The 23,975-nt window shown below is 45.5% G+C and overlaps 1 protein-coding gene across 1 annotated transcript in view; it reads left to right on the top strand.

The window, feature by feature from the left end:
• The window catches only part of ABCA13 (ATP binding cassette subfamily A member 13), a 386,205-nt gene that overhangs the window by 192,180 nt on the left and 170,050 nt on the right, over positions 1-23,975 (top strand). The window contains exon 42 of the mRNA XM_044920208.1: positions 7,029-7,122. Within this exon, the coding sequence (XP_044776143.1) occupies positions 7,029-7,122 (94 nt within the window). The remainder of the gene's footprint in view (positions 1-7,028; positions 7,123-23,975) is intronic.

Genomic DNA, 23,975 nt, shown 5'->3' on the forward strand with positions numbered 1-23,975 from the left:
ACCATAGAGTTGAGGGTCCATTTCTGGGCTCTCTATTCTGTTCCATTGATCTCTGTGTCTGTTTCTGTGCCAGTACCATGCTGTCTTGATGATGACAGCTTTGTAATAGAGCTGGAAGTCTGGAATTGTGATGCCGCCAGCTTTGCTTTTCTTTTTCAACATTCCTCTGGCTACGCGGGGTCTTTTCTGGTTCCATACAAATTTTAGGATTATTTGTTCCATTTCTTTGAAAAAAGTGGATGGTATTTTGATGGGGATTGCATTGAATGTGTAGATTGCTCTAGGTAACATTGACATCTTCACAATATTTGTTCTTCCGATCCATGAGCATGGAACGTTTTTCCATTTCTTTGTGTCTTCCTCAATTTCTTTCATGAGTATTTTATAGTTTTCTGAGTACGGATCCTTTGCCTCTTTGGTTAGATTTATTCCTAGGTATCTTATGCTTTTGGGTGCAATGGGATCGACTCCTTAATTTCTCTTTCTTCTGTCTTGTTGTTGGTGTATAGGAATGCCACTGATTTCTGTGCATTGATTTTATATCCTGCCACTTGACTGAATTCCTGTATGAGTTCTAGCAGTTTTGGGGTGGAGTCTTTGGGGTTTTCCACATAAAGTATCATATCATCTGCAAAGAGTGAGAGTTTGACTTCTTCTTTGCCGATTTGGATGCCTTTGATTTCTTTTTGTTGTCTGATTACTATGGCTAGGACTTCTAATACCATGTTGAATAGCAGTGGTGATAGTGGACATCCCTGCCGCGTTCCTGACCTTAGGGGGAAAGCTCTCAGTTTTTCCCCATTGAGAATGATATTCACTGTAGGTTTTTCATAGATGGCTTTTATGATATTGAGGTATGTACCCTCTATGCCTATACTCTGAAGAGTTTTGATCAAGAAAGGATGCTGTACTTTGTCAAATGCTTTTTCTGCATCTATTGAGAGGATCATATGATTCTTATTCTTTCTTTTGTTAATGTATTGTATCACATTGATTGATTTGTGGATGTTGAACCAACGGGGACGGTGATTTCTAAGAACAAAGATTCCTGTACAGTCTTCGCCTTCAAGTTCCAATTGTGCCTCTCACGTCCTGAATAGCAGAAGCATCCAGTCCGGGGTCACAAGTGAGGCACGTTGTGTGTCTCCTTACTCTCCGTCACTCTTCAAGAATGCCTATTTCTGGGACGTTGGTGACCTCAGTGTTTCTGCAGATTTCAGAACAGCCCTTTTGCACAGTGAGCCCAGTGCAAGAGGCGGCCGGGTCTGTTCTGTGCAGCGGCGAGAACAGGGCTCATCCAGGTCGACGGCATCTGCCAGGCGTTTCCACTCTGAAGCTAATTTTCCTTTTCTCTTCATTTTTAATTATTTTTCAAGGACGCGCCTTGAGATTCTTTCAGTTCCCATTCCTCATCGCGCTGGTTTGGGTCCCCTCCCCTGGCCCTGGCCTGAGTTCAACATGACCCTGACATTTGCCAGTTGTTGGGTCCTCCCATTCTGTGACTCCTTCTGCATTTCTTCATTGCCATTACACAGAAACGGAGCATGTTCTCTTCACCCCATTTATTTGTTTGTATCAGTGAGGAGTCGTGGCTTCTTACCGTATGCAGGGAGCCACAATTTACTTGGATGCTGGAATCCTACCAGATTTAGCCAGGGGAGCCCCTCCAAGCTGGCTTTTGCATCTTTAACATGTCCCCATTACGTCTGAGTGTCTTCTTCCTCTCTGACAGAATGAGGTGCTCCAGGCACACGGGGCACATTCCCATGCCTGCGAGGGGGCCCGGCTGTCAGGTGCATGCCTGACCGTGGGCACCGCTGCTCCCTGCTCCCATCCTGGCTACAGCCGGGGAGTCTCTGTTCAATGCTCTTTTTCTCCACACATTGAAAGCCAGGAGCTCACCTCCAGCAGCACCTCCAAGGCCAAGCCAGTTACACTGGGTTCATCTAGCATCCCCTCTTTGTATGTGTCCCTCCCTCTCTGACCGGGACACACTCGACTTCCATTTCTCAGTGTCTCACCTTGTGGTTAATCTCCTTAGCCTCTAGAGCACCACCACTCAAATGTCCCCTTTCGGAACCCGGTCCCCTCCAGGGACCATTGGTCCCTGTTTCAGAGCTGAACTGGTGGCATGTGGTCCAGTCCTGGACCAAATAATGGCTCTGAGCCTGTCTGTGTCCCGATCCCCAGACCGGTGGTCATGAGTGGCACAGATCCTGTGACCGGAAGGTTATGCTGGGTGGGGTGGTGTAGTCAGAAGCATGCCTGTCAGAAGGACATAGGAAGGTCAGACGGGCAGAAGGTGATGTCTTCGCGGAGGCAGGGATTGGGGTGATGAGCTTTGAACACAAGGCGCGGGCCCATGAGCACTTACACTAGAGCCTGCAGGCGGCCACCAGAACCCGCAAAAGGCAAGGAGCACATTCCCCGTCGGGGCGCAGAGAAGGAACCAGTCCAGGAGGACCACTGTAGACTTCCGACTTCCAGAGTTATCATTTGATACGTGGCTCTGCTTGAAGCCCCCGTATTTGTGGTCATTTGTTACAACAGCCATCGGGAATGGATACAAGCTCCTAGGAACAGACAAACTCCCACTGCGTGCACCGTGAGGCCCCTCAAGGGACAGATCTGCCCGGACTCCTGCATCCGGAGAGGACCGGCCAGTGACCCTCACGGTACTCAGCCCCGAAGCTCTCCATGTGGTTTTATCTTCTTAAAAAACGTTCTTCTGGGGAACTGATTAAACACACAACAGAGGTCAGCCTGCGGCTGCAGTTTGGAAATTCTTCCTGCGCCCACGTCCTCCATCGGTGGCACGATGCTGTCCTTGTCCTGCAGAGTTGGCTGGCTTCACGGAGGCCACCAGCGCCTTCGCAGAAGGCACCTTGCGCTGCCCATCTCCAGGACGCAGTCCATCAAACTGACACTTTAAGTGCAGGTCGAGTCTGGGGGCTGAGACGATGTGCCGATGGGGTGGGCATCGGCCCGCGGTCTGAGGGATTGATGGCACAATCAGTGCGGAGCTGACCCCGGGGCCGCCGTCAATGCTCACACCCCACAGCGCTTCTAAATTACGACAGCATCAGCCCCCAGATGAAGAATCCCGAACTTTTGAACGTACTGCTCCTTGAGAACAAAGGGCAGAAATGCCACAGTCTGTGCGCTCCAACCCGTCCTTCTGTTACATTATAAATCGTTTCCACACCGGTCAGTGTCCTTGAGATGTCATTTCCTTTTCCCCCCAGTTTTATTGACATGCAATATGGTATTCGGTGAGGGCGTAGCACGTAATGATTTGATGTGTGCGTGTGTTGTCATGATGGCTGTTGGAAAGTTCAGCTGACGTGCATCACCTCACATAGTCATCTCTCTTGTGGAAAGAACTTCTATAATCTACTCTCTCGGCAACGTTCAGCTCTAGAGCCCAGTGTTGCTAACCAGAGTCGACACGCATCACCTTCCTGGGACTTACTTATCTTATAACTGGAAGTTTGTGTCTTTTGACCCCCAGTACCCATGTCGGCCCCCTGCTGTCCCCTGGCAACCATGGATCTGCTCGATTTCTTTCTTTCTTTCCTTTTTTTTTTTTAATGTTCCATGTATAGGTGAGATCATAGGGTATTATTTTTCTTTCTCTCTCTGGCTTGTCTCACTTAGCACAGTGCTCCCCAAGGTTTGGCCACGTTGTTGCAAATGGCAGGATTTCCTTCCTTTTTTATGGTTGCATAATATTCCTGTGTGTGTGTGTGCGCGCGTGTGTGTGTGTGTATGAATATTATGCAACTGTGTGTGTGTATATATATATATATATATATACACACCACCTCTTCTCTATGCGTTCATCTATGGATAGACAATTGGCACTTGGGCTGTTTCCATGTCTTGGCTACTGTTCAAAATGCTCCAGTGAACACGGGCATCAGATGTCTCTTCAATATATATATGTGTTTTCATTTCCTTCGAATACATACCCAGACTTGGAATTGCTGGGTCCTACAGTAGTTCTATTTTTAATTTTTTGAGGACCCTCCATGCTGTTTTCCCGAGTGCCTGCACTGGTTGGCATTCCCACCAACAGTGCACGAGGAGTCCCCCTTCCCCACATCCTCACCGACACCTGTTATTTCTTGTCATTTGGATGATAGCCATTCTGACAGGGGTGAGGTGGTACCTCATTGTGGTTTTGTTTTGCATTTCCCTGATGATGAGTGATGTTGAGCATCTTTTCATGTGTCTGTTGGTCGTCTGGATGTCTTCTCCAGAGAGATGTCTATTCAGATCCCCTGCTCATTTTTTTAAAAGATTTATTTATTTGAGAGAGAGAGAGAGAGAGCACGTTACAGTGGGGGGAGGGGCAGAGGGAGAAGCAGAAGCACACTCCCCGCTGAGCATGGAGTTGGATGCGGGGTTTGATCCCACGACTCTGAGATCATGACCTGAGCCGAAATCAATAGTCACACACTTAAGTGACTGAGCCCCCCAGGTGCCCTTGCCCATTTTTAAATTGGATTGTTTATATTTTTGCTGTTGAGTGCAATGTCATCATCTGTTTAGTTCTTATTCATTTCACGTGATGAATTTACCTAAAAGTTTCTAAGAGCAGTGTGACCCATCCTCATTTGATTTCTGTTGACTTGGGAAACCTGAGCTAATTCCGGTGAATTCAGAACATTAGATAAGACTGAAAACGACTTCCTGGTACTTTCGTATGGAAGAGGCTGGTGTGGGTCTGTGTGGTGTGTGTGCAGTGGCCTGTGGCCTCTCCTTGTTACAGGTGTAGAGAAAACACTGTGAGAGGTGTGCATCCCACACTGCCTTCCGAAAATGCGCGGAAGCCACATTCTTCCTAAGCTGTGGGAAGTGTAGCTGGATCTGAGAGGCTTAGTCTGTGCTCAGACACCTTCCCATGTGGCTGCCCACAGTTTGTGTTCTGTCTTTTGAAGATTTATTTATTTATTAGTGAGAGCAAGAGCGAGCCGTGGGAGGGGCAGAGGGAGCGAGACAGAGAGAATCTTAAGCAGACTCCACGCTGATCATGGAGCCCAGCCTGGGGCTCGATCCCATGGCCCTGAGATCGTGACCTGAGCAGAGATCAAGTTGGATGCTCTACCGACTGAGCCACTCTGACACCCCCAAATAAAAATCTTTATAAATGCACTCGCTGAGGGGCGCCTGGGGGGCTCAGTCGGTTAAGCGTCTGCCTTCGGCTTGGGTCATGGTCCCGGAGTCCTGGGATCGAGCCCCGCGTCGGGCTCCCTGCTCCGCGGGAAGCCTGCCTCTCCCTCTCCCTCTGCCTGCAGCTCCCCCTGCTTGTGCTCTCCCTCTGTCAAATAAATAAATAAAACCTTAAAAAAAAAATGCACTTGCTGAATGCTTCTCACGCTAGGCTTTGGTGCCCTCCTCATAAGTGGGATTAACGGTAGTGGTGTCACTGGGTTGTGCTGAGAATTAATTGAAGCAACGCACCACAGCACCCCCCTCTGTACTTCTCCTCCCGCTTGGCTCCTCTCAGGACCAGACGTTGGGAGCATCCCTTGGGCAAGCACTGTTCTTTCTACTCTCTATAAATGTGCTCCCTGCTTGCCACAGCTCTGTTGTGCATCTTATTATTACCATTTATCATAAGGGGAAACTAAGTCAGAGAGGCAAAATCGTTTCCCAAGGGGACACCCTGGCACTGTGCTGTTATTAATTATTAATTATTATTATTATTATTATTGGTGGTGGTGATATTCATAGTCGTGTTGAGGTTTGCCTCTTTTCCTGGGGGTCTTACTGGGAATCAGCAAGGGGTTGTAATCTTATGAATACAAGTAAGCACACCAGGTCTAATGAAACCTCCTGGCCCTTGGCCAGGGCAGGACTCGGGATCTCTGTCAGCAAGATTCTGTCCCAAACTCACGAACCGCATGCAGAGAGAGTATGTGTCTCTGCCCTCCTGCAGCCTTGCTCACTTGCTTCCCCTCTCCACCGCCCTCTCCCTGTCTTCCCTGCAGGCTGGAGGCTCGTCCAGACACCCAGAGACAGTCGATACCTTTGTACTTATTTCCTCAAATAAGCAATCAGAGCAATCAGAGGGAGTGCTGTTTACAGAAACCACAGGGCAGGGTCCCTGCTAAGCACCACAAGCGGTCATCTGCTGAACTTCAGCCACTTGTGGTCACCGTTCCTGCTCCAGATACGGTGCAGCCAACACTCTGGGCGCTGGGTCCCCGAGCCTGCGTGTGCGGAGCTGGCCCGCCCTGCCGCGGGGAGCCTCGCGCTCAAGCCTGGCGCCCCAGCCTTTCCCACGGTGGTGGCTGCTGCCCGGTTTTCATGCACGAACCACCTGCCTCTCGCATGCGCCTGTCGAGGTTATGCTAGGGACGCCCTCTCACGCCTCCAAGGACCCCGCCGAACCTCCAGGGGCGGCTCTAGGGCTTGGATAGCTGTCCTGGCTCAGATGGCTTCTCACCACTCTCTCACTGATTTGGGGTGCCGTCCTTGGATCTGAACACACTGAAGCTGGACTTGTGTTTCCAGCACCAACTAAGTAGGGACCTCAAGCTGTTACTTAAACCAACTGCTCTGGGCGATGTGGCACGCCCCTGGAAAAGACACGTCCGGTGGGGGTTCTTACGCATGGCATCCCACCCATGCCGAATAGGCTGTGTCACCCACCTTCTAAGATGCTGGTGCAGCCAACCCCAAACTTGAGTTGCCCTGGACACACATTCTTGGCACCTGCTTTGCTCTGTCTGTCTGCCTGACTGCCTTTGGGTTGGACCGGCCTCTGCCCGTAAGTGCCCTGGAGTCCATGGTCAGCTGTCCCTCCTCTATCCTGTGAGCAGCCTTACGACCAGCTTGCCCCGAGTGGGGTGGCCTGAGGGCCAGGCCAGCACAATGAAAAGCTAATGACATACGACGCTGTGTATTTGTGTGGTGTCTGTTGTCTTCACAATCTCATCGGGTAACTGAAGCCAAGAAAAGAAGCGCGCTGTGGAAATGAGTATGAATAATAAGAAGCTCTCTTTTTAATGTTCAAAAAGGTGTTCCTGATGCTTTTGCAAGGTTCCAAGAAGCAATCGGGGGCTGAGTTGGAGCTGCAGGACCAGAAGCCTCCAGAGCGTGCTCCTGGCTACGGTAAGTACGTGGTATTGCTTTGCATTTCTGCTGCACGGATAATGCCAACATCCTTCCCTCGAAAGCCCTCGTGTAAAGGTCCAATGAAAGGGCCTGGAGAGTGTGACCGGAGAGACAGGGTACTATTCAGAGGCAGAGAGCTGAAGGTTTCGTCCTGCCTTGTATAAAACAATGGTGTGTTTAGGGGGCAGCTTTATCTCTTTTTCAGAGCCGAATTTATCATATTAGCGATTCCTTTTTTTTTTTTAAGATTTTATTTATTTATTTACTTGAGAGAGAGAGAGAGAGAGAGTGAGTAAGCACAGAGGGAGAAGGAGAGGGAGAAGCAGGCTCCCTGCTGAGCAGGGAGCCCAATGCGGGACTCGATCCCAGCACCCTGGGATCACGACTTGAGCCGAAGGCAGACGCTTCACCTGTGTGCTGGCTTTTTGCAGGCATATATTTTTTCTGGGGTAGGTGCCAAGGAGTGGAATTGCTGGATTGTGTGTTTACCTGTTTGATGGATGGACGGCTGCACTGTTATTTTCAGTGGCCACACACTTGACATCCCCCCAGCACGACGCGGGTCCAGTTCTGTCCTTGCACAACAGCTCTTGGGATTACCTGTGCTTTGGACCACAGACAGCTCCGTGGGTGTGGGGTGCTAGCTCGCTGTGGTTCTGACTTGCATTCCCCTGATGGCTGAGAATGTCGACGATCTTTTCGTGAGCTTACTGGTGTTTGCGCATCTTCTTGGAAGAAATGTCTATTCAGATCTTTTACCCATTTTTAAGATTGGGCTAATTTGATTTATGGGATTGTAAGAAGTGTGATGTGAACTGTGGGTTTTTCATAGATGCCTTTTATGAAGTTGTGGAAGTTCCTATTTATTGCTGGTTTGATGAGAGGTTTTATCATGAAAGGGTGGTGAGTACTGCCAAATGTTTTCTCTGCATCTGTTGAGATAATTGTGTGGTTTTTTGGCTTTATTTATTGATGTGATATATTAGAAGAATTGATTTTTAGATGTTAAACCAGCATTTCATTGACCAATTCAGACAAATTCCACTTGGTTTCATGGTATATAATTCTTTTAATGGATTAATGGATTTGATTTGTTAGTATTTTGTTGGGGTTTTTGAATCTATATTTGTAACAAGTATTGGGTCTATAGTTCTGTTTTGTTTTGTTTTTCTGTTGATATCTTTGTCTGGGATTGCTATCATGGTATTACCCCATTGCGTGAGCTGAGAAGTATTTCCTCTTCTTGTATTTTTTGGCAGTGTTTATGAAGAATTCGTTCTTTAAATGTTTGGTAGAATTTGCCAGTGAAGCCATCTGGGCCTGATTTTTCTTTGTGGGTAGTTTTTTTTTTTTTTAAATAATATTTTGGGGCTCCTGGGTGGCTCAGTAGGTTAAATGGCTGACTCTTGGTTTGGGCTCAGGTCATGATCTCAGGGTTGTGAGATTGGGCTCCATGTTGGGTTTTGGGTTTTGTCCTCAGCGGGGAGTCTGCTTGAGATTCGCTCGCTCCCTCTCCCTCTGTCCCCCTTCCAACCCCCTATGCGCTCTCTCTTTTTCTCTCTCATGGATAAATAAATCTTTAAAAAATTCATATATTAGTTTCTTTACTTATCATACTTCTATTCAGGTTATTTATTTGTTCCTGGATCAGTTTCGATGTTTTGCGTCTTTCTAGGAATGCATCCACGTCATGTGAGGTGCCTGATTTATTGGCGTACACTTGTCTATAGCATCCGTTGATGATCCCTCTTATTTAGCTCGGATCAGTAGGAACAATCCTCTTTCATTTCTGTGTCTAAAAATGTACACCTTCTCTCCTTTTCTTGGTTAATCTAGCTAACCTGTGGTCAATGTTGTTAATCTTCTTGGACAATCAGCTTCTATTTTCAGTGATACTCTATTGGTTTTCTAGTTTCTAGGTCATTAATTTCAGCTGTGATTTTTATTATTTCCTTCCTTTGGCTCCCTTTAGATTTGGGTTGCTCTTCTTCTCCTGATTGGAGATCTTTCTTCTTTTATACCAGCATTTACAACTGTAAATTCCCCTTTGCACACTGCTTCCATGAGTCCCATGGTTTTGGGATCTCATATCTTCACTTTTATTTATCTACAAGTATTTACTTACTTTCCCTTTGGTTTCTTCTTTGGTTCATTGGTTTTTTAAGATTATGTTTTTATTTTTTAACATTTTTGAAAAAAATATTTATTTGTTTAAGTCATTTCCACACCCAACGTGGGGCTTGAACTCACAGGGTTGAGGGTCTCCCACTCTTCTGATTGAGCCATCCAGGCACCCCTATGATTATGTTTTTAAATTTCCACATATTTATCAGTCTCCCAAATTTCTTTTTGTCATTAAAGTCCAATATCGTTCTACTGGGACCAGAGGAAAAAATTTTGTATGATTTTAAACCTTTTTTAATTTATTAAGGCATGCTTTATGGGCTAGAATATGGTCCATCTGGAGAGAGCTCCTGGTATCCTGGAGAGGACTGTGTATCTCTTGTGATGGGTGGTGGGTCCTGTCGATGACCCTTGTGTCCATCTTGTCTACATGGCTGTTCAAGTGTGCTCTGTCTTATCCATTAATGAAAGTTGCATGATGTTGTTTCTGACTCATTGCTGGATTGTCTGTTCTGCCCATTACTTCGGTCAGATTTTGTCTCATGTGTTTTAGGGCTCTTCAGTTGCATAAATCATACATTTTGTCTCTTCCCGATGGGAGGCTTGTTTTGTATCTTTTGTAGGTGTTTTCCTTGTTGTATTCTTCTTGACCCTTTTAGTCCATGCTCACACTGTATCTGATGAACCACTTTCTCAAGAATGTCATGGAACTTCCTTGGATTCTGGTAGTATTCCTCCATTAGCTCAAATCCAGATCGCTTTCAGATCTCAAACAAGATCTCAAACGAAATCTCTTCTCTGTTTGTGGTTCTGCAGAGATGGTGGGGGGGCAGAGGGGACCCCACCATGAAGCTTTCTAGAAGCCCTCTGCTTCGGTCGAATAGCTCTCTGAGACAGAGTGGTAATTTTTATTCTATTCTTTATGTGGAGGGTTTATTAGTGGAAGAGAATGTCGAATAATTGGTAAATAAATGAGTGCATTGTTCATATTTATTTATTTATTTACTCACGTATTTACTGGGGTACAATATACAAAATACGAATTTCACTGTTTTCAGGTGTACTGTTCTTGGCATCAAGTACGTTCACATTATTTTGCAACCATGACCACCATGCATCTACAGAGCTCTTTCGCAGCCTCCAACCCAAACTGTATGCAGTAATGGCTAGCTCCCCCAGCCCTCCTCCTAACCCCTGGCAGCCACCATTCTACTTCTGGTCTGTATGACTTCCACCTGCTCTAGTTACGTCATACTAGAGGAGTTGGGCAATATTTGCTCTCTCGTGATGGGCTTATTTCCACTAGCATAATGGCTTTAAGGTTCACCTGCAATGTAGTACGTGTCAGAATTTGTCAGATGCAGAAGACAGGGTATGTGGGAAGCGTCCCAGAGTTTCCAGGCCTCTCCGGGAGCCACTCTCCCTGGATTTCCAAGTGTTCACCAACCTGGAAGCTCTCTGAACCCTTCATTACACAGGAGGTTTCATTACACAGGCATGATTGATGAAATCATCGGCTATTGGTGATTGATTCAACCTCCAGCCCTGCTCCAGTCCCGGGAGCCCAAGGGGAAGGGAGTGAAAGTTCCAATCCTGTAATTAGGTGGTGGTTCCCCTGGCCCTTAGTTTGGTGAGTTCTAGAAGTCACCACATTAAGCTCATTAACATAATAACAGACACCCTGGAAATTTCACTTACGAAAATCCAAAGGTCCTAGGAGCTCTGCAAGAAATGGACAAAGACCAAATACACATTTCATATTATAAATCACAGTATCACAATACCACCAACCCTTATCAGGGCTCTCTCCAGGCTCATTCAGCTTGTTAGCAGAATTCAGTTCCTTGTGGTTTTAGAACTGAGGTCCACATGTGTTGACTGGCTGTCTGTTGGATTTGCTCTCAAGTTCCTAGAAGTCATCCTGGAATCTTAGCCACATGGTCCGCTCACAACAGGACATGTTTCTTCTTCAAAGTCAGCTGGAGATTCTCTGTTTGGATTAGCTTAAAGGCAACCAGTTAGAGACTAGATCTGCCAAAACTTTTCACTTTTTTTGTGTGTTATTGTTGGGGTAATAGCCACATGTTCAAGGTCTTACCCATACTCAAGGGGAGGTGATTGGAAACTTCTATGAAGTAGGAATGATTGGGGAGCCGTTTTAGACTTATCCCTACCAAAACCATTATTAGAATATGCTACACTGAATTCCCCTGCATGCTTTTTAGCCATTTAAATTTCTCGTTTTACAACACGGTTGTTGTTTACCTTCACTCATGAATGTTACGTTTTTGAAGAACAGTGTCTTAAATTTGTTTTGCTAACTTCCAGTGCTTATGTCTTACCAGAAATGGCGTATTTCTTGATCACACTATTCGATAAATTTTTCCACGGTACACAACTGTGTCATCACCACCCGGGTCGAGGTAGAACATTCCCAGAGTCTGGCCGGGCCCCTCTGCCCTGTCCAAGTCAGACTCCATCCCCTAGAGGTGATGCTCCCACCTTCCAGTAATTGTGCATTTTGTTAGATGTCATGTAAATGGCATCATCTTGTATGCATGGGAGTCTGTGGTGTTTCCTTGTTATCCATTTATGTTTTTGCGTGTGTCATTTCTTCATAGTCATATTCTACTGTACATATCCTAATTTGTCTCTCTCTTTCACCATGTGTATACAAATTTTACTTCAACTGGGCATACACATTATTTTCTCTTTTTATTATTAGCATTTTACCTAAAGGGTTTCACTTCTGAGCATTCATTTCTTTTAAGGTACATTAGTTAATGACTTTCTTATGTAAGAGAGAATTTAAGGAAAATATGATTATGTTCTCATAAACATTTTGTCATCATTGAGAACTCAGGGTAATTTACATTGGAAATGTATTGCCTGCATACATCCTCTTCATTATGGTTATGCACCTGGTTCAAAAAAAATGATAATTTCATGTTCTGAATTTGGGGAACATTATGAAAATCCATGCAGATATGTTAGAAAAAAACATGTGCCAAAAAAACTAATGTTATGTGAAAAGGAGTTGTATTTTAAATTTAAAAAAGAACCTCAAGGGAAGGAACATTATAGTATTTTTTATTACCATTGTAAAATATGATCTAAAGATGCAATTTTATTTATCATTCAAATTACAAATTATGGAACTGGAAAATACATCATTAAAAAATCTATTTAAGTGTTTCATTACTAAAAAAAGACGTGAGACCAGGATGCATTAAAACAAATTTGGTATGAGCTTGCCTGCATTTGCCAATTTTATTGTATTCTGCAAATCTTCCCGTGAAGCTCAACAGGAGACATCCACCTAAGTGAAATTTATATTATTTAACAGATAGGACTTCATCAAAATGCTTGATCAGGATTTTGGAGAGAGTGTGTATTAATGTCTTCTGGGTAGAGTGCTTTCGTCACTTTTGGTGACATGACATGACCCACACTAGAGAGAGGAAATTTCTAGAATAATCACTTACAGGGCGCCTGGGTGGCTCAGTTGGTTAAGCGACTGCCTTCGGCTCAGGTCATGATCCCGGAGTCCCGGGATCGAGTCCCACATCGGGCTCCTGGCTCAGCGGGGAGCCTGCTTCTCCCTCTGACCCTATCCCCTCTCATGCTGTTTCTCTCTCTCTCTCTCTCTCAAATAAATAAATAAATAAAATCTTTAAACATATTAGTTCATTTATTTAAAAAAAAAATCACTTACAAAACCTTTCTCCTCCTATTGGTACCCTCAGAAATTACTTTTTTTAATGATTTCTGCTCCAGGCCGTTCCTGCCTGTGGACACCCCTGCCCTCCACACTCGCCATATGTCTAGAAATAGTCTTCTAAAGGGCTAGCTCTCAAATAACTCACTTCTTGCTCCTCTGAGAAATTGATGAAGGCCAAATAAAAGAGAAAATAGATATTTGTTAAACGTAGGGACCCTAATAGCACCATAGAAATGAGTTATGAAGACCAACGCCTGGAACGGCATGTTCGTCCTTGGGCATGCCATGTGGGCTGTGGAAGTCACTCCTCGGAGCACGGGGCCATTGATTAGCTGCGTGCAGCATGTTGGACATCATGATCGGCACTCTCTGTGCATTTTCTCACTTAATCCTCCTGGTCAGTTTGGAAATAGGTTTTCCTGCCACTGTTACTTGGGTGTGGACCCCGAGCTGTAGAGAAATTGGGTCCAGCACGAAACTCCCACCTGGGCACAGCACCAGCTCCTGCCATCTCTTTGAGTCTGTCCCTTTTCTGCAAAGGCTTTTCCAAGCCCCCCAACTAGTGTTTCTCATAATGTTTGAAAGAGGCATGGGTGACCGGATTAACCCCTTGATATCCCGAAAGATGTAGTGATCTCAGATCATAATGATGACCTACAGAATTTGTTAGCACACAGATTACGGAGCCTCATCCCCTGATTTTCTGATACAGTGGCTCTTGGGTGGGGCCTGAGAACTTGCATTTCTCACAGGCTCCCAGGCGGTACTGTGGGTCCAGGCAGTACCCCTTGACACCCGCTGCTTTGGTGTGATAGCTGAAGGAGAATTCTATTTAGAATCACAAATTCTGGGTCTGTTCTCTTTCTCTTGATTCCAGCGGCATGCTGGTGTTGTGGACTGAACTATGTCCCCCCACCCCAAATTTGTATGTGGAACCCCCAGTACCTCAGCATGTGACTGTATTTGGAGATATAGGATCTTGGAAGGGTAATTGGGGTAACATGAGGCGATATGAGTGGGTCCTAACCCAGTCTGACTGGTGTCCTTATAAGAAGGGGAGATTGGGCACAGAGATAGCAAGGCTGTGTGCCCACAGCGGGGAAAACCCCAGGGGGGACCATCTGCCAGCCAAGGGGGAGGCTTCAGAGGAAGCCAACCCTGCAGGCAGGCACCTTGAACTTGGTCTTCTAGCATCCCGACTGAAATGTAAATGTCTGCAGCTTAAGTGGCCAGGTCTTGGTGCTTTGAAGTGGCAGCCTGACAGTCCATCACGACTGGGCAGGACATTCCCTTGCTGGACTCACACATACCGGAGGGGTCTGGCTAGTAGACTGTGAGCCCCTGGCAGCTCGGTGACAACCTCTGCGCTTATGCTGTTAACTGACCTGGTGTGACAGCCGGTCCCACATGGGCTCGGATCATGAATCCCCTTGTCTTGGCTGTGCCAAGCAGTTAGTGGCCCTTCTTCTGTATTCCTATGGCTGATTTCTTTGGTGTCTGTTTTCTGCCAGGGGATCCTGCACTCTAGCCACCCTCGTTTGCAAGCTGAGTAGCAGGTTCTTTCTCTCTCTCTCTCTTTTTTAAGATTTTTATTTATTTATTTGAGAGAGAGAGAGAGAGAGAAAGAGAACATGAGTAGGAAGTAGAGGCAGAGGGAGAGGGAGAAGCAGACTCCCCAGTGAGCAGGGAGCCCGAAACGGGACTCAATCCCAGGACGCTGAGATCATGACCTGAGCCGGAGGGCAGACACTCAACCGACTGAGCCACCCAAGTGCCCCTGGTAGTTCTGTTTTTGATTTGTTGAGGACCCTCCATACTCTTGTCCACAGTGGCTGCACCAGTTTGCATTTCCACCAACAGTGCATGAGGGGTCCACTTTCTCCTCATTCCCAACAAAAGCTTCTGCACAGCAAAGGATTTGGTAGAATGAAAAGGAAATCCACTGACTGGGAAAAAGTATTTGCAAACCATATCCAATATGGGGTTAATATGCAAAGTATATCAGGAACTCCTATAACTCAATAGCAAAAAGACAAGTAGCCTGATTAAAAAATGGGCGAAGCACTTGAACAGACAGTTTTCCAAAGAATATGTCCATCCAAAGATGGACAACAGGTGCATGAAAGATGCTCAGTGTCACTCATTATCAGGGAAATGGAGATCCAAACCCCAGTGAGACATCACCTCGCACCTGTTAGAATGGCAGTCATCCAAAAAAAAAAAAAAAAGAAGAAGAAGAAGAAGAAAACATGGATGCTTACTGAAATGGCAGAATCTTAGGCCCAACTTCCATAAATTTTAGTTCTGAGACTTAGACATCTACAGGTTTTAACAAGCACCCTAATATCCTTTGATTCAGGTGGGCTGTGGCCACCACTATGAGAAACATCCAGTTAGAGTCTTGTCAAGCTCAAAGTTCAGGTGAACAGTCACAGATCCTTCTGATACCGTTTTCCATGGCTTTCTTGTCTCCTCCCTCTCCCCTCCTCTCCTTCCCTCCCCTCCTTCCCTCCCTCCCTCCCTGTATCCCTCCCTCCTTCAGTCCCGAAGCCTTACCCCACCATGTGAGGTCTGAGGTTGCAGTGAATTTCTCAGCCTTGGTTCGTCAGTACCACTTTACCTAAAATATTCTCCTTTTCCTCCCACAACGTAATCCTGCATGTTTCATTCCTAATTGCTACTTCTTATGGTGATGGAAAGCAATTTGGCAGTGATTAATCTGAAGGGTCTGCAGCCTCTTGTTTGCTTTTTAAGACAATCCTGTTTGAACAGACTCTCCCATGCGGGGAGCCTGTAATTCTCTGCCTCTTCAAAGTGCTGTACCAGATTCCGCATGTGTCTCGTAGGCTGAGCCACGGTGTTCGATCCGGAGTGCTGTCTTTTCTGCTTTGTCCACCTTTCCTCAAACTTCAAAAACCGCCTTCCCCGCAAGCAAGGTGGGGAGAAAACGTGCCTGCTGCCAATTATACATGCCAAGGAAGGTTTGTTTTCCAAGTTAGCTGAAATCAGCAGACAGCTCATGGCAGGGTGCTTTGCAAAAAGCAGTCTGCCAAAATAAAAACAGGATTGAAATACACTCGGGCAGCGTAAATGATGCTGGCAGGTGCCAGGAAGCAGCGGCTTCTGTCAGGGGCTCTGAGGAGTCGAGGAGGCAGGGGAGAGGCCCTGAGGCTTGCAGATCAGAGCTGCCCGAGAAAGCCCCTGAGGCTGGGGAGGGAGACTTCCCAGCCTCGCTCCCTGAATTGAAATCTCCCCTTCTTGTGGAATATTCCACAAAGAAGTTGCTTCCTTCATCTCACATATGGTCCTCGCCTCCCCCATACTGCTGGAGACACTGGGCCAATTGAGGCAGGAGTAGCTCTGGGCAACCTTTATTAGCACCTCTGTTGTAGGGGTCAAGGGCAGGCCTCCCAAATCGGGCCACTTTGGCATATTGAATGTGTGTGTGTTTTTTTTAAAGATTTTATTTATTTGAGAGAGAGACAGAGAGAGAGCACAAGCAGGGGGAAGGGCAGAGGGAGAAGCAGACTCCCCGCCGAGCAGGGAGCCGGATGCGGGGCTCGATCCCGGGACTCCAGGATCATGACCTGAGCCGAAGGCAGCCGCTTAACCAACTGAGCCACCCAGGCGCCCTTAATTAAAAAAAATATATTTTTAAAATTTATCTTGAGAGAGCTAGCACACAAGTGAGAGCACAAGCAGGGGGAAGGGCAGAGGGAGAAGCAGGCTTCCCGCGGAGCAGGGAGCCCGATGCGGGGCTCGATCCCGGGACCCTGGGATCATGACCTGAGCCGAAGGCAGCCGCTTTACCAACTGAGCCACCCAGGCGCCCCAGGAAGGACATTTTTTATTTACTCATTATCCAGTCTCTAAATGTGTCTTTAAGTGAAGATTTCCCTGGAATACTCTTTTTTTTTTTTATTAACAGTTCTTTTTTATTTTTTAAAGTTTTTATTTATTTATACTTTTTTTTAAAGATTTTTATTTATTTATTTATTTGACAGAGAGAGACAGCGAGAGAGGGAACACAAGCAGGGGGAGTGGGAGAGGGAGGAGCAGACTTCCCGCCGAGCAGGGAGCCCGACGTGGGGCTCGATCCCAGGGCCCCGGGATCATGACCTGAGCCGAAGGCAGACGCTTAACGACTGAGCCACCCAGGCGCCCTTAATTAAAAAAAATATATTTTTAAAATTTATTTTGAGAGAGCTAGCACACAAGTGAGAGCACAAGCAGGGGGAAGGGCAGAGGGAGAAGCAGCCTTCCCGCGGAGCAGGGAGCCCGATGCGGGGCTCGATCCCGGGACCCTGGGATCATGACCTGAGCCGAAGGCAGCCGCTTTACCAACTGAGCCACCCAGGCGCCCCAGGAAGGACATTTTTTATTTACTCATTATCCAGTCTCTAAATGTGTCTTTAAGTGAAGATTTCCCTGGAATACTCTTTTTTTTTTTTTTATTAACAGTTCTTTTTTATTTTTTAAAGTTTTTATTTATTTATACTTTTTTTTTAAGATTTTCATTTATTTATTTATTTGACAGAGAGAGACAGCGAGAGAGGGAACACAAGCAGGGGGAGTGGGAGAGGGAGAAGCAGGCTTCCCGCAGAGCAGGGAGCCCGACGCGGGGCTCGATCCCAGGGCCCCGGGATCATGACCTGAGCCGAAGGCAGACGCTTAACGACTGAGCCACCCAGGCGCCCCGACATATTGAATGTTTTAAATAGCAGTTACTTAGGGGACAGGCTGTGCCACACGGACGCAGACCCTCTTGTCCTCCTTGGAAAGCAGGAAGTAAATACCCACGAAAGGGGAGGTGGGGGGACATCCTCGTCACTGGACACTGGGACTTCAAAGCTGAGAAACCCGTAGAAACAAACCTTGCTATTTTTTCCTAATCTAGCACCTCAGCTTGGATTCTGCTCAGAACTCCTCAAAGCTCCCAAACGCTTGCTTGCTTTACCCTGGTGATTCCTCACGTATCTGTTGTCTCCTTGTCTAAAATAGATCAAAACTGCCTGCCTTGGTCCCGTCCTCAGGCCACAGTTTTATTACTGGGCCTCCGTGTGCACATAATAAAACTTCCTTGCTGGGAATGGAGCCGGAGAACAGGGCCGGGGCCGGGATGCCCACTGAGCGCAGGAGAAACTAGCCCTCCTTCCATTTCCCCACCGTCCAGTAGAACTTCGGAGGGAGTTTTCCTTTTCAGGTTTGAAAACCCAGCCATGGGGCCATTTAGGGCCTTCAGGAGGACCTGCTTTTGGTGCCTTGTAAAGAAAAAAAACCCAAACTCAGCATTTCGGTGACCTGCCGCTGGAATGTAAGTAGCTGGGGGCAAAGCCGGAGCCGCCCCTCTGCTTCCCTGAGGGTTCACACTGTCTTCTCAGGGCACGTGGAATCACATTGGGGGAGTTTTGGCAACCTTTAATGTGCTCCAAAGATGTGGCTAGGTGGGACACACAGCCCTGTTCCAAAGGGAAATCCTATCCCGCTTAGTTCTGGCTCTCAGGTTGTGAGTTCGAGCCCCGTGTCGGGCTCCGTGCTGGGTGTGGAGCTTACTCAAAAAAAAAAAAAAAAAAAAATTAACCAAGATTGCAGGAACCTAGCTCGGTTTTAAAATTTGTATATGTTTTTGTGTCACCATGTTTAATATTTCTTTCTTTTTTTTTTAAAGATTTTATTTATTTATTTGAGAGAGAGAGAATGAGAGAGGGCACATGAGAGGGGGGAGGGTCAGAGGGAGAAGCAGACTCCCTGCCGAGCAGGGAGCCCGATGCGGGACTCGATCCAGGGACTCCAGGATCATGACCTGAGCCGAAGGCAGTTGCTTAACCAACTGAGCCACCCAGACGCCCCTGTTTTTTCTGGTTTTCTTCCACAAATGGGATGAATGAGATAGATTCAGTCATGATTCATATAAATGTCACAGAACACACGTTTTCACCAGGACGAGGACTGAGGATGACCCTGTCAAAGCCTTTGTTTTATAGATGAAAAACCAAGAGACCATGGCCTGTCTGAGGTGTGAGGCGTCTTGATGGGAGGCAGGGCTAGGACCCCCGGGCTCTGGTACTTGGTGGTGAGACATTTTTAGGGTTAATACCCATCCCCCAGAGACATTTTTAGGGTTAATACCCATCCGGAGGGCTCTATCCACTCACAGGCATGCTTCACTTTATTGCAGTCTGCAAACTCTGCCTTTTAGTTTTTAAACAAATGGAAGGTTTGCATTATGCACATCTCTGGGCACCATTTTTCCAAGAACATTTGCTCACTTCAGGTCTCTGTGTCACATTTTGGTGATTCTTGGAGTATTTCAATATGTCAAACCTTTTCCTTATTATTATTTTGTTAGGGTGATCTGTGATCAGTGATCTTGGATGTGACTATTATAATTGTCTTGGGGCACCATGAATTGTGCCCTTTTATGAGGCTGAACTTAATTGGCAAATGTTCCACTGGACAGCCTGTCCCCCATCCCTCTCCCTCTCCTCGGCCTCCCAAATCTGCAAGACACAGCAAGATTGAAATCAGGTCACTTAATATTCCTTACAAGGGCCTCTAAGTGTTTAAGTGACAGAAAGAGTCACATATATCTCGCTTTAAATCAGAAGCGAGAAATGATTAAGCTTAGTGAGAAAGGCGTGTTGAAAGCCAAGATAGTCCGAAGGCTAAACCTCTTGCACCAATGAACCAAGTTGTAGATGCAAAGAAGTTCTTGAAGGAAATACAGAGTGCTATTCCAGTGAACACACAAATGATAAGAAAGCACAACAGCCTTCTTGTTGACATGGAGAAAGTTTTAGACGTCTGGATAGAAGATCAAAGCAGCCACTACATTCCCTTAAGCTAAAGCCCAATCCAAAGCAAGGCCCTGATTCTTCAGTTCTGTGAAGGCTGAGGGAGGTGAGGAGGCTGCGGAGGAAAAGCTGGGAGCTCACAGAGGTGGGTTCATAAGGTTTAAGGAAAGAAGCATCTCACGGGGGAGTAGCAGGTGCTGATGGAGAAGCTGCAGCAAGTCATCCAGAAGATCCGGCTGAGGGAATTCACGAAGGTGGCTCCGCTCAACAACAGACTTTCAGTGTAGATGGAACAGCCTTCTATTGGAAGCAGATGCCACCTAGGATTTTCATAGCTGGAGAGGAGAAGTCAATGTCTGGCTGACTGCTGTTAGGAGCTAATACAGCTGGTGACTTGAAGTTGAAGCTAATGCTCATTGACCATTCTGAAAATCCCAGGGCCCTTAAGAGTTTTGTTAAATCTACTCTGCCTATGCTCTAGAAATAAAACCACAAAGCCTGGATGATGGCGCATGTGTTTACAACATGGTTTCCTGGATCTTTTAAGCCCACTGTTGAGACCTATTGCTCAGAAAGAAACTACTCCTTTCAAAACATGACTGACTGCTCATAGACAATGCTCCTGGTTGCCTGAGAACTCTGATGGAGATATTCAGTAAGATTAATGCCATTTTCATGCCTGCTAATGCCACATCCATTCTGCAGCACATGAAATAGGGAGTAATTTTGACATTCACGTTTAATGCATTTAGGAATACAGTTCATAAAGCTGTACTTGTCATAGAGAGTGATTCCTCTGATGGATCTCTGCAAAGCAATTGAAAACCTTCTGGAAAGGATTCACCACTCTACATACCATTAGGAACATTTGTGACTCATGGGAAGATGTCGAAATACCAACACGAGCAAGAGTTTGGCAGAAGTTGACTCCAGCCCTCACCAGTGACTTTGAGGGGTTCAGGACGTCAGTGGGGAAGGTCACAGCAGGTGTGGTGGAAACAGCAAGAGACCTAGAATCAGAAGTGGAGCTGGAAGATGGGGCTGATTTGCTGCATCTCATGATCAAACTTGAACGGATTAGGACTTCGTTTTTAGGGATGAGCAAAGAAAGTGTTTCTTGAGACGGAATCCACTCCTGGTGAAGACGCTGTGAAGACTTTGAAATGTCAACAAAGGATTTAGGATCTCTCATGCACTTAGTTGATAAAGCAGTAGGGGGGTTTGAGATAACAGACTTGAATTTGGAAAGAAGTTCTGTGGGTAAAATGCTATCCGACAGCATTTCGTGCTACCGGGAAAGCATCCGCAAGAGGAAGAGTCAATCAATGGAGCAAAGTTCATTGTTGTCTTATTTTAAGAAATGCCATGGCCACCCTCACCTTCAGCTACCACCACCCTGATCGGCCAGCACCCACCAACATCGAGGCATAATCCTCCACCAACAAAAATATTATGATGGTCTGAAAGCTCAGAGGATGGTTAGCATTTTTTCAGCAATAATGTACTTCTAAATTAAGGGAAGTATGTTTTTTTAGGCCTAATACTACCACGTACTTAATAGCGTAAATATATCTTTATATGCACTGGAAAATGAAAAAAATTATTTGACTCACTTTATTTCGATATTCACTGTATTGTGGGGGTCTGGAACTGAACCCACAATGTGTCATATGCCTATAATTAACACCTATTCCCGAGGAAGCGTACTGTGACACTTTCCAGACAGCTCACCCGATTCTATCTCGCTGGGTTGGTGAGAAGAGATGAAATGATTTCAGCCCTTTTCTGTCTGCTAGTGATTTGGAAATCCCAGATCATGACTGGGGTGTCATAGAAAATATCTGTAATACCCTGTCCTTAACCAGCTTACCATATTTCTGTCTCAGAATCTACATGCGTTAAGATTCTTTCTATTCTCAGAACAACCCCCCACACTGGTTACCCTCCCAACCTGTCCGCAAACACATGTTTACTTTGGGAATTCCTGGCATCGGAAGCCTCCTTGGAGATGCTTTCCACACACCGTTGTACACGTTATGCCAGGTTGAATTGACACATTTTGTGACATGTTTGACTCTTATATGAGATTAAGAGTCTTCGAGAATGCTATTCACAGAGATAACCGAAGGACGCAGGATAGACTTTACACATAGTAAATACTCACTGTGTTTTAGTCTCCAAATTTAACTTAGTTCAGAAACTCTCCTGAACTGGGTGTATTTATAAATAAGTGAAAGGTTTCAATTATATTTTTACTATTTTTTTCAATTATATGATTTTTTAAGTTTCATCTCTAAAATTCTGTAACTCAGTAAGCAGAAAATGATAGTTTCTTTTTGAAGATTTTATTTATTTATTTGAGAGAGAGAGAGAACACGAGCAGGGGAAGGGGCAGAGGGAGAGGGAGAAGCAGGCTTCCTGCTGAGCAGGGAGCCCGACACGGGGCTCGATCCCAGGACCCTGAGATCATGACCTGAGCCAAAGGCAGATGCTTAACCGCTTACTGACTGAGCCACCCAGGCGCCCCAGAAAGTGATACAGTTTCTATTTCATAAAACTGTGCTTCATTTCCTGAATATGGATACAGTCTTTGCAAAACAATTACTGACTACAAAATGCATAAATATTTATTGTTGAAAAAACCCAGAAAGTGGTGAAGAAAATTAAAGTAGCCATGTTCTCAGCACAGAAAGAAATATAAATTGTACATTTTTTTTAAAAGATTTTATTTATTTATTTGAGAGAGAGAATGAGATAGAGAGAGCATGAGAGGGGGGAGGGTCAGAGGGAGAAGCAGACTCCCTGCTGAGCAGGGAGCCCGATGTGGGACTCGATCCCAGGACTCCAGGATCATGACCTGAGCCGAAGGCAGTCGCTTAACCAACTGAGCCACCCAGGCGCCCTAAATTGTACATTTTTAAGAAGGTTGAAATGCATATACCACTTTAACTTTTTGAACTAAGAAAAACACACTTTGTCAAATAGTATATAGAGTATCGAAAGAAAGCATTTCATAAAAGAACTTTCCACTATGGGGTGCCTGGGTGGCTCAATCCGTTAAGTGTCTGACTCCCGGTTTCTGCTCAGGTCATGATCTCAGGGTTGTGGGATTGAGTCCCTCATGGGGCTCTGTGCTGGGTGTGAAGCCTACTTGAGATTCTCTCCCTCTCCATCTCTCCCCACTTGCACAAATGCACGTGCATTCTCAAATAAATAAATAAATCTTTTTTTTAAAAAAAGAACTTTTCACTGGAAGTACATTTACACTAACTTTTACAGCTTAATATTAGTATATTTAGTAAGTTCTATTAATTCTATGTGTTATTTTGTAACACTTTTTCATTTGGCGTATTATGAATATTTTCCTATAATTACATATTTAATGCTTTAATCCTACCTCGTTTTTTGGCTAATACATGCTGTTGGTATTTTGGGTCCTACTCCTCCATCCACCCCCCTCCCCATTTTATTGAGTCATGTTTGTGTAGAGACATTTTTTTCAAAACATGATATAAGCTTATCTTACATTGCTTTATTCACCAACTCTGTGTAATAAACATCGTCCCCATCAGCGAGCCCTCATCCGTACTAGTCCCTGAAGTACAGTAATACTGCGCACCATCCACCGTACATAGAGTTGTGTTGTAAACTGCTCAATCAGTCCCCATTTGTTTCCAACAATTATCTACTGTATACAATAGTCTACTATATTATGTAAGATGTAATAAACCGCCTTATTTGATATATTTAATGAATTTCCATTTTTTATATTTTTTAAAGATTTATTATTTGAGAGAGAGAGAGAGAGCACGTGCACGTGTGCACGTGAGTGGGGGGTGGGGCAGAGGGAGAGAGAATCTCAAGTGGACTCCACACTTAGTGAGGAGCCTGACTCAGGGTTCGATCCCAGGACCCTGAGGTCACAACCTGAGCTGAAGCCAACATTCAGATGCTTGACCAACTGAGCCACCCGGGCGCCCCATTTTTTTTTTTTTAATAATATAACTGTTGGATTGGGAGTCACTGATCAAAGATGGTTCGTATTTGTTTCCCACAGAAAGACCATGCTCATCTGTTCTGCTAGCATAGAATAAGAAAGCCCATTTCTTTAAACATGCAATAATATTAGGTATTAATGTGATTTTTATTTTATTTTATTATTTATTCATTTTTTTGAAGATTTTGTATATTTATTTGACAGAGAGAGATAC

The sequence above is a fragment of the Neomonachus schauinslandi genome, chromosome 12 (genome assembly GCF_002201575.2).
Source record: "Neomonachus schauinslandi chromosome 12, ASM220157v2, whole genome shotgun sequence".
NCBI classification, from domain to species: Eukaryota; Metazoa; Chordata; class Mammalia; order Carnivora; family Phocidae; genus Neomonachus; species Neomonachus schauinslandi.